A 16064-nucleotide genomic window follows, 5' to 3' on the forward strand; every position below is an offset into this window, starting at 1 on the left:
GAATGCCAAATATCGTTGGATTTAGTTCCCAATCTTGGTCATGTCTCCATGAGGAAAATTAAATCATACTCATTTACCTCAATTTGTACATTTAAAGCATCAATCGTTTTGTGAATGTTACGTGCATTCAGATAGAGTGCCTTTAATTCTTTTTTGACATTTTCTATTCTGATTCTACGCTTGCCTGTGCTTCATCTCTCTTCTACTTTTGCTTCCTACTTTTCTACTTCCTTTTATCAGTTTTCTTTCCCTCCAATCTGAGCTTCCTCTCCAATTCCCATCCTCCTGCCAATCTAGTTTAAACCTTCCCCAACCAGCACTTTTTAAAAAAATTTAGAGTACCCAATTATTTTTTTCCAATTAAGGAGCATTTTAGCATGGCCAATCCACCTAACCTGCACATCTTTTGGGTTGTTGGGAGTGAAACCCACGCAGACATGGGGAGAATGTGCAAACTCCACACGGACAGTGACACAGGGCCGGGATTCAAACCCTGGCCCTCAGCGGCGCAGTCCCAGTGCTAAACACTGCGCCACATGCCGCCCCTTCCCCAACAGCACTGGCGAATCTCCCTGCAAGAATGTTCGTCCAATCCCAATCCATTTTATACAGGTCTCACCTGCCCGAGAACTGTTCCCAACGCCTCAGAAATATGATGCCCTCCTGCCTACACCAATTCTCCAGTCACGTGTTCGATTGCTCAATTCTCCTATTCCTGTGCTCACTTGCACAGTTTGGGAGTAATCCTGGGATTACTGCTTTCGAAAGGTCCTGCTTTTCAACCTCTTTCCTAGCTCTCTGAAATCTGCTGTCAGGAATTCATTCCGCAACCCCTCCTCCCCACCTGGTTCATTAGAACCGACGTGGACTACACCCTCCGGCTGTTCACTCTCCCCCAGAAGAATGTTCTAAAGTCAGTCAGTAACCTCAGTGACCCTGGCACCAGGGAGGCAATACACCGTCCTAGAGTAATTTCTACAGCCACAGAAACACCCGTCCATTGCTGTAACTAACAAATCCCTCTTAATAGTACTGATAACACACTTGACGATTTGCAATAAACCTTGAGCACCTTTCCCCTCCTAAGTAAACCTAATTCACTACTCACTCTCTGTCACTCAGATGTAGTTTTCTGACCACTTATTGACTGTGTGGTTTGAAAAGTGTGATCTTCTATAGACCCTCTGATGATTCACCAGCTAGTTTAGCTTCCTGTTCCAGTAATTATCATTGTTTAGAAGCTTTAATATAAAATGCAAAAGTGTTTTTTTCTGTGCTTACAGAACAGCTTACAATCAACAAATTTGAACCTTTGTAATTAGCTTTAGAAATTTTGAATTAAAAAAATCAACTAACAATCCTGAATTGGTAATTGATGGACTTCAATATCTGCTTTGTTGGAAGGAGTTGCTCGATAATGTGGTACTAATTGTAATGGTACAAGGGTGAAACAGACACATCCAGAAATTGTTCTTTTCAGCCAGATTTCAGCTTTGATCATTGTACAGATGAGGAATGTATTGTAATTACATGTGGCTGACCACACGGCATCACAAGAAACTCCAAAGGGCCCACCACGATTTCCTTGAAGAAATCAAGTAACTTTTACAACTTAATAACTTTTTCTGTTTATAGGTGGGAGAGCTGGACTGGTATTAAAACATCTTTGTGGATGTGTTGGAATTCAAGGTAAACTTGTGGGTGGATTTTTGGTTCATAGAAATGTGGTTTAAGGAGCATTAGGAAATCTTATTCAACTCTGCCTGATCAGGTGAAGTCTTTGTTTCTTCACAAAGTGAAGACGGTACAAATTCACACTGGCTGTAACTCAGCACTAAATTGTCAGCCTCAATTAAACCACAAACATGGCTGGTATACAAAACACACTGTTGGCCATATTTGAAAGTTCATGATTATCCAAACATTCAGCCTTGTGACTGATTACTGGCAGTTTTTCTAAGTTGTTGAGTTTTTGGTACATTTTGTTAAACAAAAGGCCTGAATATACTTTACAGAACAAAAAGTAGCACATAGAATGTCACTCTTTTTTTTCCACAGAACAGAGACAATTACATCCGGTCATGCAAGTTATTACCAGATGGATGTACCCTGATTGTTGGTGGGGAAGCCAGCACGTTATCTATTTGGGACCTGGCAGCTCCAACTCCACGTATAAAGGCCGAGTTGACATCCTCTGCTCCTGCCTGCTATGCTTTGGCTATCAGCCCTGACTCCAAGGTCTGTTTCTCCTGCTGTAGTGATGGTAATATCGCTGTCTGGGATCTGCACAATCAGACTTTAGTCAGGTCAGTGCTTAATTGGGGAAACTGGATTCTTGTTGTTCATAATAATGGTTACTTGGAAGGTTGTTGAAAATATGATAATAGATATATGCTAAGAAAGTGATATTCTCCTTGTGAATATTGTAATCAAGTTTTTTTTGTAATTAGTTTAAATTCCAGATGACTGGTGGGTGGGGTTATGTTTTGCCTTTACTATGGCAGTTTTATATTGTTAGTTATAAATAAATAAATTAATTAAATAAATAAATAAACTTTATTGTCACAAGTAGGCTTACGTTAACATTGCAATGACATTACTGTGAAAAGCCCCGAGTTGCCACATTCCGGCGCCTCTTCGGGAACACAGAGGGAGAATTCAGAATTCTCAGCTGGTACGGGAATTGAACCCGCGCTGCTGGCCTAGTTGAATGAATATCAAACATGCAATGCTTCTACCTTCAACAGTGTATCTTTTCGTAGGCCATGAACTGCTATTAGATGTCTAGTTAACACTAAAATCACAAATCTATTCCCCTCTCATTTTAACAGTCAGAATCAAAAGTACCTGGGGCGGGATTCTCTGACCCCCGCCGGGTCGGAGAATCACCCGGGGCCGACTTCAATCCTGCCCCCACCGTATCCCGAATTCTCAGCCCCCCGAGATTCAGTGGGGGCGGGAATCGCGTCGGTCGGCGGGCCCCATGCGGCGATTCTCTGGCCCGCAATGGGCCAAAGTCCCGCCGCTGACTAGCCTCTCCCGCCGGCGTGGATTAAACCACCTCTCTTACCGGGGGCGCGAGGCGATCTGACCCCGGGAGGTGCCCCCACAGTGGCCTGGCCCGCAATCGGGGCCCAACGATCGGCGGGCGGGCCTGTGCCGTGGGGGCACATGGTGAAGACCATGGCGAAGGCGGAAGAGACCCCTCCCCTGCGCATACGCCGGTATGACGTCAGCTGCCGCTCCGGCGCATGCGCGGACTTACGCCAGCCGGCGAAGTCCTTTTGACCCCGGCTGGCATGGCGCCAAAGGCCGTTCACGCCAGCCGGCGGAGTGGGAGCCACTCCAGCGCGGGCCTAGCCCCTCAATGTGAGGGCTTGGCCCCTAAAGGTGTGGAGACTTCCGCGCCTTTGGGGCGGCCCGACGCCGGAGTGGTTCACACCACTCCAACACGCCGGGACCCCCCGCCCCGCCAAGTAGGGGAGAATCCCGGTCCTGGTCTTGATTTGGTGAAGTAATAATTAATAAGAGTACACAAAGAACATTTGCCTGATTTCAGCATTATTCCCTAGGGATCACTTTTAAATTCTAAAGGTGCTATTAGATGCTATCATCCTCTGAGTTCAATTAGATTGACCTAATCTTTATAATTGTGTGAGATATTTGGACCCAGATGAGTGGGTTATTCCTGGAAGTAGAAGGTATGTGCGGGAGGGGCAGGCAAACCATGTTCACGTGTTTTGGAGGTGTGCAAAGTTGGGTAGCTTTTGGGAGGCGGTGTTTGGGAGTTTGTCGGTGGTTGTGGGGGTCAGGATTACGGCCCAATGGACCCTCCGGTGGCGATCTTTTGGGTGTCGGAGGCGCTGGCGCCGGGGCTGCAGGAGGGGAAGGGGGCCAATGTCGTGGTCTTCACCTCTCTGGTTGCCTGGTGACGGATACTATTGAACTGGAGGTCGGAAGTGCCGCTGGGGGTCGCGGCTTGGTTAGGGGATTTGTACGGATTTCTTAGGCTGAAGAGGTTAAAGTTTGCCCTTGTGGGGTCAGAGGAGGGGTTTTATGTACGGTGGAGGCCATCTCTGTCCATGTTTGAGGAATTGTTTGTTGCGGGGGAAGGAGGGAGTTTGGGGATTAAAAGGGGGAAAAATTGAAAAAACTATGTATTATGTTTATTTTGTGCTATGATGACGTGTTTGAGTGTTTGGAATAAAATATATCTTCAAAAAATAATAATTATGTGAGATACATACATAAGCAAAATGAAGGGTTTAAATGAAGTGTGGCACTTTGATTAAGGGGTAAACAATGTATTTGGTACGGCAGAATTTTGACTAACGTAGCTTTACAGAGAAAAGCTATTTTGCTTTGGGCCTGTTGCACTTGCGTAATATTTGCACATCATAGATCATGAACTAATGTTATGTCCTGCTGCAGTTGTTTAACCAAATGCAATACCAGACAGTGAAGAAACATGTTGATCTGGAGTCCAAAACTAACAATATAATTGTGTTTATCTAAGGCTTGTGGAGGAAATCTTTATTCTATTTTGTATGCTTAATCAGGCAATTCCAAGGTCACACAGATGGAGCCAGCTGTATTGACATTTCAAATGACGGCACCAAGCTTTGGACGGGAGGTTTAGATAACACTGTAAGATCCTGGGATCTCAGAGAAGGAAGGCAACTACAGCAGCATGACTTCACGTCTCAGGTATTTGGAAAACTGATGCTAATTTGTATGTCTCGAACTGAATCACAACTATAATTGAAAAATAAACACCTGTGAGAAAGTAGATGTATTTTTTTTACCAAATACGGTCATCAGCATGTGACAGCAGATGATACTCTATTACTTCACTGATTTTATAAATAATGGTCAAAATAAGTTAATGTTTTCAATTTTAACTGTTTTATAAGTGCATCATCTGCCGATTGATTGCAGTTTTCTGTCGATAAAATATGCTTCGATCTATTAAGTAAAGCACACGGCTGATGTTCTTGATCACTTCTATAACCATTTGTTAATAGTTTATTCCTGCAGCCCAGAACTGCAATCAGGATTTTTCTGTGTTTGTATATGAAATATGTAGAGATAAAACTTGCAAATGCATTAATTAGACCATCGCTTGAGTTTTAAAAAAAATGATTTTTAAGCTTACTGGTGCAACTTGGGGTTCATGGATCTTGGAAGAGATGTTCTGTGAGGAGTCCCAGGTCTTCCTGCTGGTGTCCACAAGGTGATTGCAGGAAGAGGAGTAGGTTCCTTCATCCTCTCCAAGTGGTCGGTAATCAGGTTGCAATGTGGGGAACTTGATCACAGTCTGGTCCCTGGCCCATCTCAACAGATCCCACCATGGCTCCGTGACTTTGGGAAACGCAGCACTGCTGGGGGGCCAGCACCGCGGGAGCACAGCACTGCTGGGGGTCATCACCGAGGGAATGCCGCACTGCTGGGAAGCCAACACAGAGAGAGTGCCGCACTGCCAGGGGGGGCCAGCACCAAGGGAGTGCCACACTACTGGGACGCCAGCACTGAAGAGTGCTTCACTGCCGGGGACCAGCGCAGGATTACAGGAGAACGAAGCACTGAGGGAGGGCAGGATCTACCAGCTCTGAGGGAGTACTGCGCTGTCGGATGGCCCATTCTGAGGGAGCGCCACACTGCCGGGGGTCCAGCACCAAGAGAGTGCCGCACTACCGGCAAACTATCACCAAGGGAGTGTCACCTCCAGAGGCAACAATTTTGAAGCAATCAAAATGCTAATATGATGGAAGTGGGTTTCTTTGAACAATCCATCAACAGAATGAAATGAAATGAAAATTGCTTATTGTCACAAGTAGGCTTCAAATGAAGTTACTGTGAAAAGCCCCTAGTCGTCACATTCCGGCGCCTGTTCGGGGAGGCTGTTACGGGAATCGAACCGTGCTGCTGGCCTGCCTTGGTCTGCTTTCAAAGCCAGCGATTTAGCCCTATGCTAAACAGCCCCGCTCAGATTAGTCTGAAGCTAAAATAATAGATGCTTAACCACACTCCATAGATTGTTGTAATAGCTTGTGCAGATTCAAAATAGTATTTCAAAATGATATTCTGTAATCTCATGCCTATCCTCAATCATAGAATCATAGAATTTACAGTGTAGAAGGAGGCCATTGCCCTTAGTGTCCAAAACAAAAGGTTAGGTTGGGTTACGAGGATAAAGGGGATAGGGTGGAGGCATGGGACTTAAATAGGGTGCTCTTTCCAAGGGCCGGTGCAGCCTCAAAATATGGGAATGGTGAGGGAATGTGGAAAAAAGAATGTGATTTGAATAATAACCTGTTCCGAACCAGTTCACGAGTGAATGACCTATTTGCAGCAGGTGGTTTGATTTATTCCTCACCTCTTGCACTCCTCAGTACCAAATTCCCAATCTCCAATGCTGGAAAACATTAAGCAGAGTATTTGTGCAAGCCCAAAGGAGAGGGGAAAATTAATTTGCAAAGTTTCCCCCAGGGTTGCTGTTTTTAGCTGCTTCAGAATATAGATACAAATCTGGAAGTGGATCTACTGCCTCTCTGTCCCACCCCCTCAATTTTTCCTTCAGTCACAGGTCGGGTATAGCTGTGTAGAATGGGGGGATGTGATCAATTTTAAATGAAGAAACTGAATTTTTTATGTTCTGTATATAAATGTTGCAGTTGTTCAGAACTGAAAAAGGTCAAAGAGCTTTCCACGGGGTGAATTAGAGTGAAGCATTGGGCAAACAATAGATTAGCATGAGAAGGTACTTTGGCTCATGGTAGTTGCGACATATGAAGTGGTTCAAGGCCACATAGGAAAGTCTGTTGCTCTGCATTAGTGGATCTGAAACATTAGTAGAGAGATGTTATGTCATGGAAATGTTACAGGTGACCTCAATTTCTCCTGGCTAGCGAGGAGGAAGAAACCAACCAGAGTTCCAACTTCTGATTATTATCCAGTGACTTCTGCTTGGTGAGGATATTGGTTGAGCACAAGATAAACTCAGCTGTGATTCTTCATAAATTTGTTCCCCTACTTTTCCCTGGCTTACAAGAACAAGGATCACCTATGCAAAACTCTGGATTCATTCGAAGTTTTCAAACCAGGAACAAAATTCTTCTGTAATTGTTGAATTGCGAATCCATTTCAAATATTATTGCGATAATTCATCTATTGATATCCAAGTTTCTAAATCATGGAGTTACACAAAGATTACAAGTTAATTCTGAATATAAAACTGAACAAAGACTGTTAGCTAGATTGCTGAAAAGGAGCAAATAAAGCTTGATATTATATCCATTTTGTCTACCTATCACTGTTCGGTACTTCTGTAATATCTAGGATTTTTAGAGCATAATTTCTAATTAAAGATTCATTTTCATTTGTTTTAAGATCTTTTCTCTTGGTTATTGCCCTACTGGAGAATGGCTGGCTGTGGGGATGGAAAGTAGCAATGTAGAAGTGCTACACGTTACCAAACCAGACAAATATCAACTGCACCTCCATGAAAGCTGTGTTCTGTCCCTAAAATTTGCTTATTGTGGTAAGGATCATTAGCTGTGGTTAAATTATCCTATTCCTAAAGTCATTGACTCTATGTTAAGATTCAGTTCTTGGGGTACCATTGGTATTTTGCCCAATCATTTTTCACACACACATTTACAGTTTCCTTTGAATTTAAAGTACCCAATTCTTTTTTTTTCAATTAAGGGGCAATTTAGCGTGGCCAGTCAACCTACCCTGCACATATTTGGGTTATGGGGGTGAGACCTACGCAGACACGGGGAGAATGTGTAAACTCCACATGGAGAGTGACCTGGGACCTTGCGCCGTGAGGCAGCAGTGCTAACCACTGCGCCACCATGCCGCCTACAAGCATTCATAGGTAGCAGACTTTTCAACTACATATTCACCTGTCCTTTAGGATGTCAGTTAGGAGTAAGAACCCTGGTTCTTCATAGTTTTTCATCTCTCCTCCCCTTCGAGCCCAACAAATTTTGAGGTCAATTGTAACCACATTCTTAGCCACAGTAGTTATTTGAAATGTTATATAGTCAATTATTGAAAAAATGTCAGACGGTATTTCCCTTTCACTGCTGAAGAACATAATTTCAGATCCCTGCATGGCCTTAATAATGCTAAATCCTGTTTCCAGCATTGTCAATATTTCAGTATCTGTTTCATACACAAAGCTATGTTGGCTCTTCAAATAAATGGTTATTTTTTTTTGTCTTTAAGGAAGAAATGTCACAATGGTGCACTTATTTTGTAAATTAAGGAGGAAAAATTCTCTTAAAATTCAGCAGTAATGTGGTATTGACTCATTTTGATTTTAAAAAAGGATTCAGACTTAAATAATAATCTGTGCCGTATTAGCTGATCCAAGTCAGGCTATTGTCTCCTATCTGTTCCTAGTTTACAACCAGGTATTATGCATCCTAATTGAGTTTACCCTGCGCCTAATTGTGAACACATTTTACCAACTGCTTCAGACCTAAGCCCATCACTTCTATTTCCACTTTTGTTCCCCTTTTATTTACTCCTCCTAGACCTCTCTTTCCTATTGTCATGCCTCTTTTCATTTCTCCCTTCTCAATCACTGTGCCCTCCCAAACCCTACTCGAACACTTCAATACTTTTATTCTTCTATCATCCTAAGCATGACTTATTCTGAGATAAGCTTACAACTGCCCTCTGTCCTTCTCTTGACAGCTCCTTTATGTCCAAACCCTCATAGTTCTGACCCTCTGGACAGAACTCGTGAAGGGGGCGGCACAGTGGCACAGTGGTTAGCACTGCTGTCTCACAGCACCAGGGACCCAGGTTCAATTCTGGCCTTGGGTAACTATCTATGTGTAGTTTGCACATTCTCCCCTTTTCTGTGTGGGTTTCCTTCGGGTGCTCCGGTTTCCTCCCACAGTCCAAAGATGTGCAGGTTAGGTGGCGTGGCCATGATAAAATTGCCCGTAGTTTCCAGGGATGTACGTGTTAGGTGGTGCTACCGGGATAGGGTGCGGGAATGGGCCCTAGGTAAGGTCCTCTTTCAGAGGGCTGGTGCACACTCGATGGGCTGAATGGCTGCCTCCTGCACTGTAGAGATTCTATAATTCTAAGATATTGGAAGTCTTTGAGGAGCGCATACGACTGTTAAAATAAAATACTACTGTTAAAATAAACCATTCTTCAAAAGTCACTTTAAATACTATTATCCAAATAAGAGATCATAAATCTGTCAAAATAAACAAAATAGACTTCAAAAAACATTATCCTCTTAGTTCATAAAATTGACAAGACAAATAAACTTAGTCAAGTTGGGTCAACAACCCCTGCTGAGCTGTATCTATTTTTGAATTTGATCTCAGCCAAGCATTCATAATGAGATTCCATTGCATAATTGTCACATAAAACCTGCAGAGCTGAATTCATTTAAGTTCATTCAAGCTTTGAAACAGTAAAATAGATGTCTTAGCAATCAATCAAGGAGTTCTGCTCTCAGTTAAAGCTTTGAGCTGTCAAAGTCAATAAATGAAAAGATTAAATCATGGGACAATTCACACAGTCAAATTTAAATCTCAATATTCTTTGATGTAGAAGGGCACGTTACCTTTTAAGAACAAATACCTGTCATCAATCATGTATTTAAAAACATTTTTAACTTAATCATACAGCATTTAATTATGACATGTGAAGTTGAATTTAATGAAGGTTCCCAACTCCACAACAGGGTTCAGGACGTTTCTGAGCTGATGCTTAACATGTTACTTCCAAAGACTGGCTCAACCCCATCAAATTTCTGATGATCTAAAATGCCTCTCTCCGCAATGGTCGAAAACTCTGATCTCAATTGATTTCCAATTGCTCTTTCAAAATCTGAACTCTCTTCTCGTCTTTGTCTCCTCCATTCACCATGACATTTCTGCTTGCTTAGATACACCCTCACTTCTACCATTGATGCTATAATCCCCATTAAAGCTATTAATCTTCCTCTCCCTGGCCCCTTGTACAATCCACATCTTCACACTTAGAAGTCAGAGGGACACAGACTTGAAGAGATATGACAGACTTAGCCTGCACTGTCAGATCTTGCTGGATCATTTAAAGCACTGAGTCCTGCTCTCATCCGCTAAAAATGTTGAGTATTCCTGGATCATCTACTGCAAACCACCTTCCTAAAATTCCCTCCCCATCTCCTCCACCTTCTTCCCCCAACAAGTGAGAGATGCTAAGAAACCTCTTTATCTCTAAGCTTGAAATGATCCGATCAGCTGTCTCTACGGCTCTCTTCTCTCTGAGCTCATCCAATGCTCCCTTGACCATATTCCCACCGTCCAATTTCTCTTCCCGGCTCATGTAATCTGATTGTCATGTGAGAGTACCTTTAAGAAATGGATGTTTAAGCAATGTACCTTTAAGAAATGGAGCAGCTCATATTACTGAAGTGATGTCTGGGTGGAGCTGGGTTTTTAGCTCAGCCATTTTGCAGTGTTTAGTTTCAGTTTTGAGGCAAAGAATTTGGGTGTGTCTGTGTTTGAAGTAAGCTGGAATCTGCTGTGATCTCTGTCAGGAAAGAATATCTCTGAATCATTTGGGTGATTTAAATTCATAATAGTAATGTCTTTAACCTGATGTGTTTCATGTTTAAAGGTGTTTCACTCTTTCTTCCTATTGCCACTCCTCTTTCAAATCTGTTGCCATCACCACCGTCTTACAAACTTCAACTTCCCTCTCTTCACCCAAGTGTTGTTGGCTCCTCAATCCATGCCCAGTTTTCCTGGAAGTCTATGTTTGAATTTCACCGATCAGACTTCGGCCCCTTCCACCGTATCAGAGTGGTTCTTATCAAAGTCACAAATTATATCCTATGTGACTGTGACAAAGATAAACTATTCCTTCTTAGCCCATCTGAAGCCATTGACACAGTTGACCATGTTGTCATCCTTCAGCACCTCTCCAGTGTCATGCTAGACTTTAAACTGTATAAAGATTGGGCAAATTAAATTAGTAACAATACCGTAGAAGAGGAATTCCTGGAGTGTATAAGAGATAGTTTCCTGGACCAGTAAGTTGCGGAACCAATTAGAGAACAGGCCATCCTAGTAATGTGTAATGAGAAAGGAATAATTGACTTTCTAGTGCCCCTTGGGGATGAGTTACCATAATATTTTAGAATTCTTCACCAAGATGGAAAATGACATTGTTGATTCTGAGACGAGAGTCCTGAATCTAAATAAAGGAAACTAAGATGGTATGAGGTGTGAGTTGGCTATGATGGATTGGGAAATGTTACTTAAAGGGATCAATAAGAAGTCTTCCAATGCCAGGTTAAAGTCCAACAGGTTTGTTTGGAATCAGTAGCTTTCAGAGCATTGCTCCTTCATCAGGTGAGTGATTCCAAACAAACCTGTTGGACTTTAACCTGGTGTTGTAAGACTTCTTACTGTGCTCACCCCAGTCCAACACCGGCATCTCCACATGATGATTTAAAGGGATGACAGTGGATAGGCAATGGCAAGAGCGCATGGATGAACTGCGACAATTATTCATTCCTGTCTAGCACAAAATTTACAACGTGGTGTGGCCAAACCATGACTTACAAGGGAAATCAGAGTAGTATTAGATCCAAGGAAGAGGCATACACATTGGTCTGATAAATTAGCAGTCCTGACGATTGGGATCAGTTTGGAATTCAACAAAGGAGGACAAAGAGGTTGATTAAGAAGGGGAAAATAGAGTACGAGAGTAAGTTTGAGGGGAACATTAAAACTGACTGTAAATGCTTCTATAGGTATGTGAAGAGAACAAGATTGGTGAAGACAAATGTTGGTCCCTTACAGTCTTAGAGGTCTGCGCTGGTCAAAAACAATCACCAAAGAATTGCAATCCCATTTTCCAGCACTTTTACGCCTTGATATCTCCAGTGCCAACATATCCAAGTACTTCTTAAATGTTATGAGGGTCTCTGCCTCTACCATTCTTTCAGGCAGTGAATTCCACACTCCCACCACTGTCTGGGTGAAAAAGCTTTTTGTCACATCCCCTCTAAACCTCCTGCCCCTTACCGTAAATCTTTGCCCCCTGGTCATTGGTCCCTCCACCACGGGGAAAGGTTTCTTCCTGTCTCCTCTATCTCTGCCCCTCATAATTTTATACATCTCAATCATGGTCCCCCTCAGTCTCCTCTACGCCAAGGAAAAGCCAGTCTATCTAATCTCTCTTCATAACTAAAACTCTCCCGCCTTGGTAGATCTCCTCTGCATCCTTTCCAGTGCTATCACCTCCCTCCTATAATGTGGATTCCAGTACTGCGCACAACACTCCAGCTGTGACTTAATCAACGTTTTATACAGTTCCAGCATAACTTCCCTGCTCTCAAATTCTATGCCTCGGCTAATAAAGGCAAATATATCATATGCCTTTTTAACCACTGTATCCACCTGCCCTGCTACCTTAAGGGACCAGTGTACATGCACACCAAGATCCCTCTGATCCTCTGTGCTTCCGAGGGTCCTACCTTTTATCATATATTCTCTTGTCAGAAACAGGAGAATTTAAAATGGGGAACAAAGAAATGGCTGACCAACTAAATGCACACTTTGGTTCTGTCTTCACAAAAAAGAATACAAATAACGTGGCAGAAATTTTGGAAAACACAGGGTTTAGCGGGAGGGACGAAATGAAGGAAATCAGTATTATCAGGGAACTGGTGTTGGTGAAATTGATGTGATTGAAGGTCAATAAATCCCCAGGGCCTGATAATGTATCAGACATTTGGTCACCTGCCCTAATATCACCTTATGTGGCTCCATGTCAAATTTTATTTGATAATACTCTTAAGCACCTTGAGAATGTTATTATATTAAAGGCATTATATGAATATAAGTTGTTATTGTGCTATAGTTAATATCCTGTTGTGTTATAATTAATCTGGACCAGGAGTAAGAAAAATCAAACAGTATGACTGTTCTTTGTTGCTGTTTAGGAGTGTATAGTGGGGGGAACGGGGAGAGAAAGGTTCATTGAGCTCATGAAACTCAACATTGAAAACCTTGTTACACTTGTGCTACTTGTGCTGAATTAATCCTACATCTCAGTTAAAATTCCATGTAGATTGCTGAGAGATTGGCCCAGTATGGGATGCACCCAGAGATGATCATGCACGCGTACTGGTTTGACATGCATGATCAAGCATTAATCGTCTAAACCTGACAGCTTTTCTACTGATGTATTATTTACGTATTAAATATTTCAAATCAAACACACTAAACAATATTATTTATAGTTTAAAATTTGAAGAAAGAAATACTTAAAATTCAGAGAATAAATTTGCTCTTTATACATCAGTGAATAATTACCAGAGTAGGACAAAATAAAGTCATTACTGGTATGATTGGCTTTGAAGATACCTGTACTATAACTGCTATCCAGCAGCTGAAAGATCTGTGTCGTTTCCAAAATTATAGTGTATATGACCTTGTTTCCTCATGTTTAGGATGTCATTGAAGATACTTCATCAAGGAAGTTTGCACAAAATGTCAACACTGCTTACAAACAGATTGTAATTGGATGTAAATATCATGTCAAGAGCATCTGTATGAACCTACTGACTATTTGAGGGCATCTGTTTGTAATGTGGCTATGCAGGAACGTTAAGCTCTTTAATCTTATTGACCAATAGAGGAAATGGAGTTGGTACAGGATGGACTAATGGGCTATAGGTTATTGATTAACACTAAATTTTAATTTGACAGTGAATGGTAAATTGCACAATTTTTGGTATATTTACATAGGTAAATGGTTTGTAAGCACTGGAAAAGATAATCTTCTAAATGCATGGAGAACGCCTTATGGAGCCAGCATCTTCCAGGTAATTTTTTTCGAAAATTTCTGTCACACCTACATTTCTGAATTTGCTGAGAAAAATGTTGAGCAAAATGGTCTTAATTGAGAGTAGTGTAGATCTTAAGTGTGGTTAGTTGTTAATTGTGGTCCAGTGAGGGGCTAGCAACGGCACCAGGTGAAACTCCCGGCTCCTGCCCCGAAAACGGCCGGAGAATGCCCAGGTCCATGGCCGCGCATGCACATGCTGACGACCTGCAGCGGTCGCACCGTACCACTTTGTGCCGGCCGTGTGCAGACCCGACCTGCCATCCCCAGGTGACTCCCCTGGACACCCCCACCAGTTTCCCCCAGCCCTCGCAGAAGCCCCCTCGGCCAGCGGCATGGATCCTGGTTGAGTGTGGCGGCACTGGACACAGTCTGCAGCCACCATTCCAAGTTCCCAACCGCTCAGACCACACGTCAACCGCGCAGTCGGGAACGAAGCATCAAGAGACGGCCTGCCGATGACATGCCACCGTTGCAGCGCCATGCGGCACATAACGTGATTATACCATTTCCGCTGGGGCGGAGCATGGCTGTCCAGCGTCAAACCGCCACAGGCCACAATTTGGGTGTCAGAATGGATTCTCCAATGATCGCAGATTACGATATTGGCGACGCGCAACGGAGAATCCCGCCCCACAGGTTTTGGATATGTGAAGATATTAGAGAAACTGGGACAATTTTCTTCGGAGAAAAGCTTAATAGGAGATTTAATCAAGGTGTTCAAAGGGCATAGATTTAAGCTAACTGGCAAAAGAACCAGAGGGGTGATGATTAGAATTTTATTTACTTAATGAGTTATTATGATCCATAATGCACTACCAGAAAGCATGGTTGTAGAAACCTCAGGATGCATTCTTGAAAGCAGAGGTTTGCCGGGTTTGGGGAAAGAACAGGGGATTGGTTCTTTCAAAGAGCTGACACAGCTATGACAGACTTAAATGGCTTCCTGTGCTCTGATTTTATGAGTGCTGCAGAAAACTGCATGCTTTGGCATTTGACCATTTAATATCACTTTTTTGATGATGGAGATTTACAGAACAAATAGAAACGATTCATTGTGTTTTTTAACAGTGCTTCTCGCTCCCCCCCCCCCCCTCGGACAGGGTAGGTTTGAATTCAGGCTACCTTCTATTGACATTCATGTCCACTTGTTTGCCTGTGGAATTTGGAGGAGGACGGTACAGAAAATAAATAGAACAGAATGAAAGCCTATATGAGGAGAAGATATAGACTTTGCGTTTTGAAATCGTCCTCAAGGCAACCTTATTATGATCTTTGAATGGAAAGTTATAGTTATAAATTAATTCTGGTTATTTTAGATTTACTGATTTTCTTTTCCCCTCCTCTTACAGTCTAAAGAGTCGTCATCGGTGCTGAGCTGCGATATCTCTGTGGATGATAAATATATAGTAACTGGCTCTGGAGATAAGAAAGCATCGGTCTATGAAGTTATTTACTAACATTTATTACTGAGAAAGTATATCTGGAACTGTTTATCTTTTAAAAGACAAAAACAGCATCCTCCCAGTCTTCAGAACTTAAAACATTTTTTGTTCTGAACGACTATACTTAAGGACTGATCGTCAGTGCACCAATGATTGACTGGATTAAAGAAAACACCATTGAACTAGGCGCGATTAGCTGTTTTTTGGTAGTCCCAAGAAAATTCCAGGACCCTGCTTTGTAGAACCCTGGATTATTAGAAGAGCATTTGAATCCTCTCTGACCTCACGTTGTATTTTTGTTATTGCCTGAATTGCTGCATTTGTGGAGTTGCCTAACCAGATGTTCATTTGTTCTTTGAAAGACATTCTGTCCTTTGTAGTGCAATGGTGTTCCAGGTGAAACTGGATTCTGGTTATTGCATCTTGTGAACTGTATTTTGTATCTTGTTGGAGCTCAGACATTTGTACAAATTGTAAATATTCCGTTTAATACAGTAAAGACAGTATTGAAAACAAAATTGTTTTTTTAAGCTTTTTTAAAATTATGGAACACTTCTAATTAGTATTGACTTGTTGCACGCAAAGGATGGGTCCAAGCTAGTTAGAACAGCACCATTATGCATCAGAGCTTCAAGTAAGAGGAATTAAATTATAACGGCATGCCGGCAAAAGTGATACATTTATAATTTTTAAATTTAAAAAGCTTGATATGTAATCCCAGTGTCACTAAACGTGGGA

At 42.3% G+C, this 16064-nt stretch overlaps 1 protein-coding gene across 6 annotated transcripts in view; it reads left to right on the top strand.

Moving 5' to 3' along the window:
- Positions 1 to 15844, top strand: part of LOC119970378 (transducin-like enhancer protein 1) — a 133180-nt gene extending 117336 nt beyond the window's left edge. For all 6 annotated transcript variants that reach the window (XM_038804895.1, XM_038804894.1, XM_038804896.1 and 3 more), the window contains 5 exons: positions 2059 to 2306; positions 4560 to 4707; positions 7390 to 7540; positions 13785 to 13861; positions 15234 to 15844. In XM_038804895.1, coding sequence (XP_038660823.1) covers positions 2059 to 2306; positions 4560 to 4707; positions 7390 to 7540; positions 13785 to 13861; positions 15234 to 15341 — 732 coding nt within the window. In that variant the 3' untranslated portion in view covers positions 15342 to 15844. The remainder of the gene's footprint in view (positions 1 to 2058; positions 2307 to 4559; positions 4708 to 7389; positions 7541 to 13784; positions 13862 to 15233) is intronic.
- Positions 15845 to 16064: the final 220 nt, after the last annotated feature.

Source organism: Scyliorhinus canicula, chromosome 8, assembly GCF_902713615.1.
Source record: "Scyliorhinus canicula chromosome 8, sScyCan1.1, whole genome shotgun sequence".
NCBI classification, from domain to species: domain Eukaryota; kingdom Metazoa; phylum Chordata; class Chondrichthyes; order Carcharhiniformes; family Scyliorhinidae; genus Scyliorhinus; species Scyliorhinus canicula.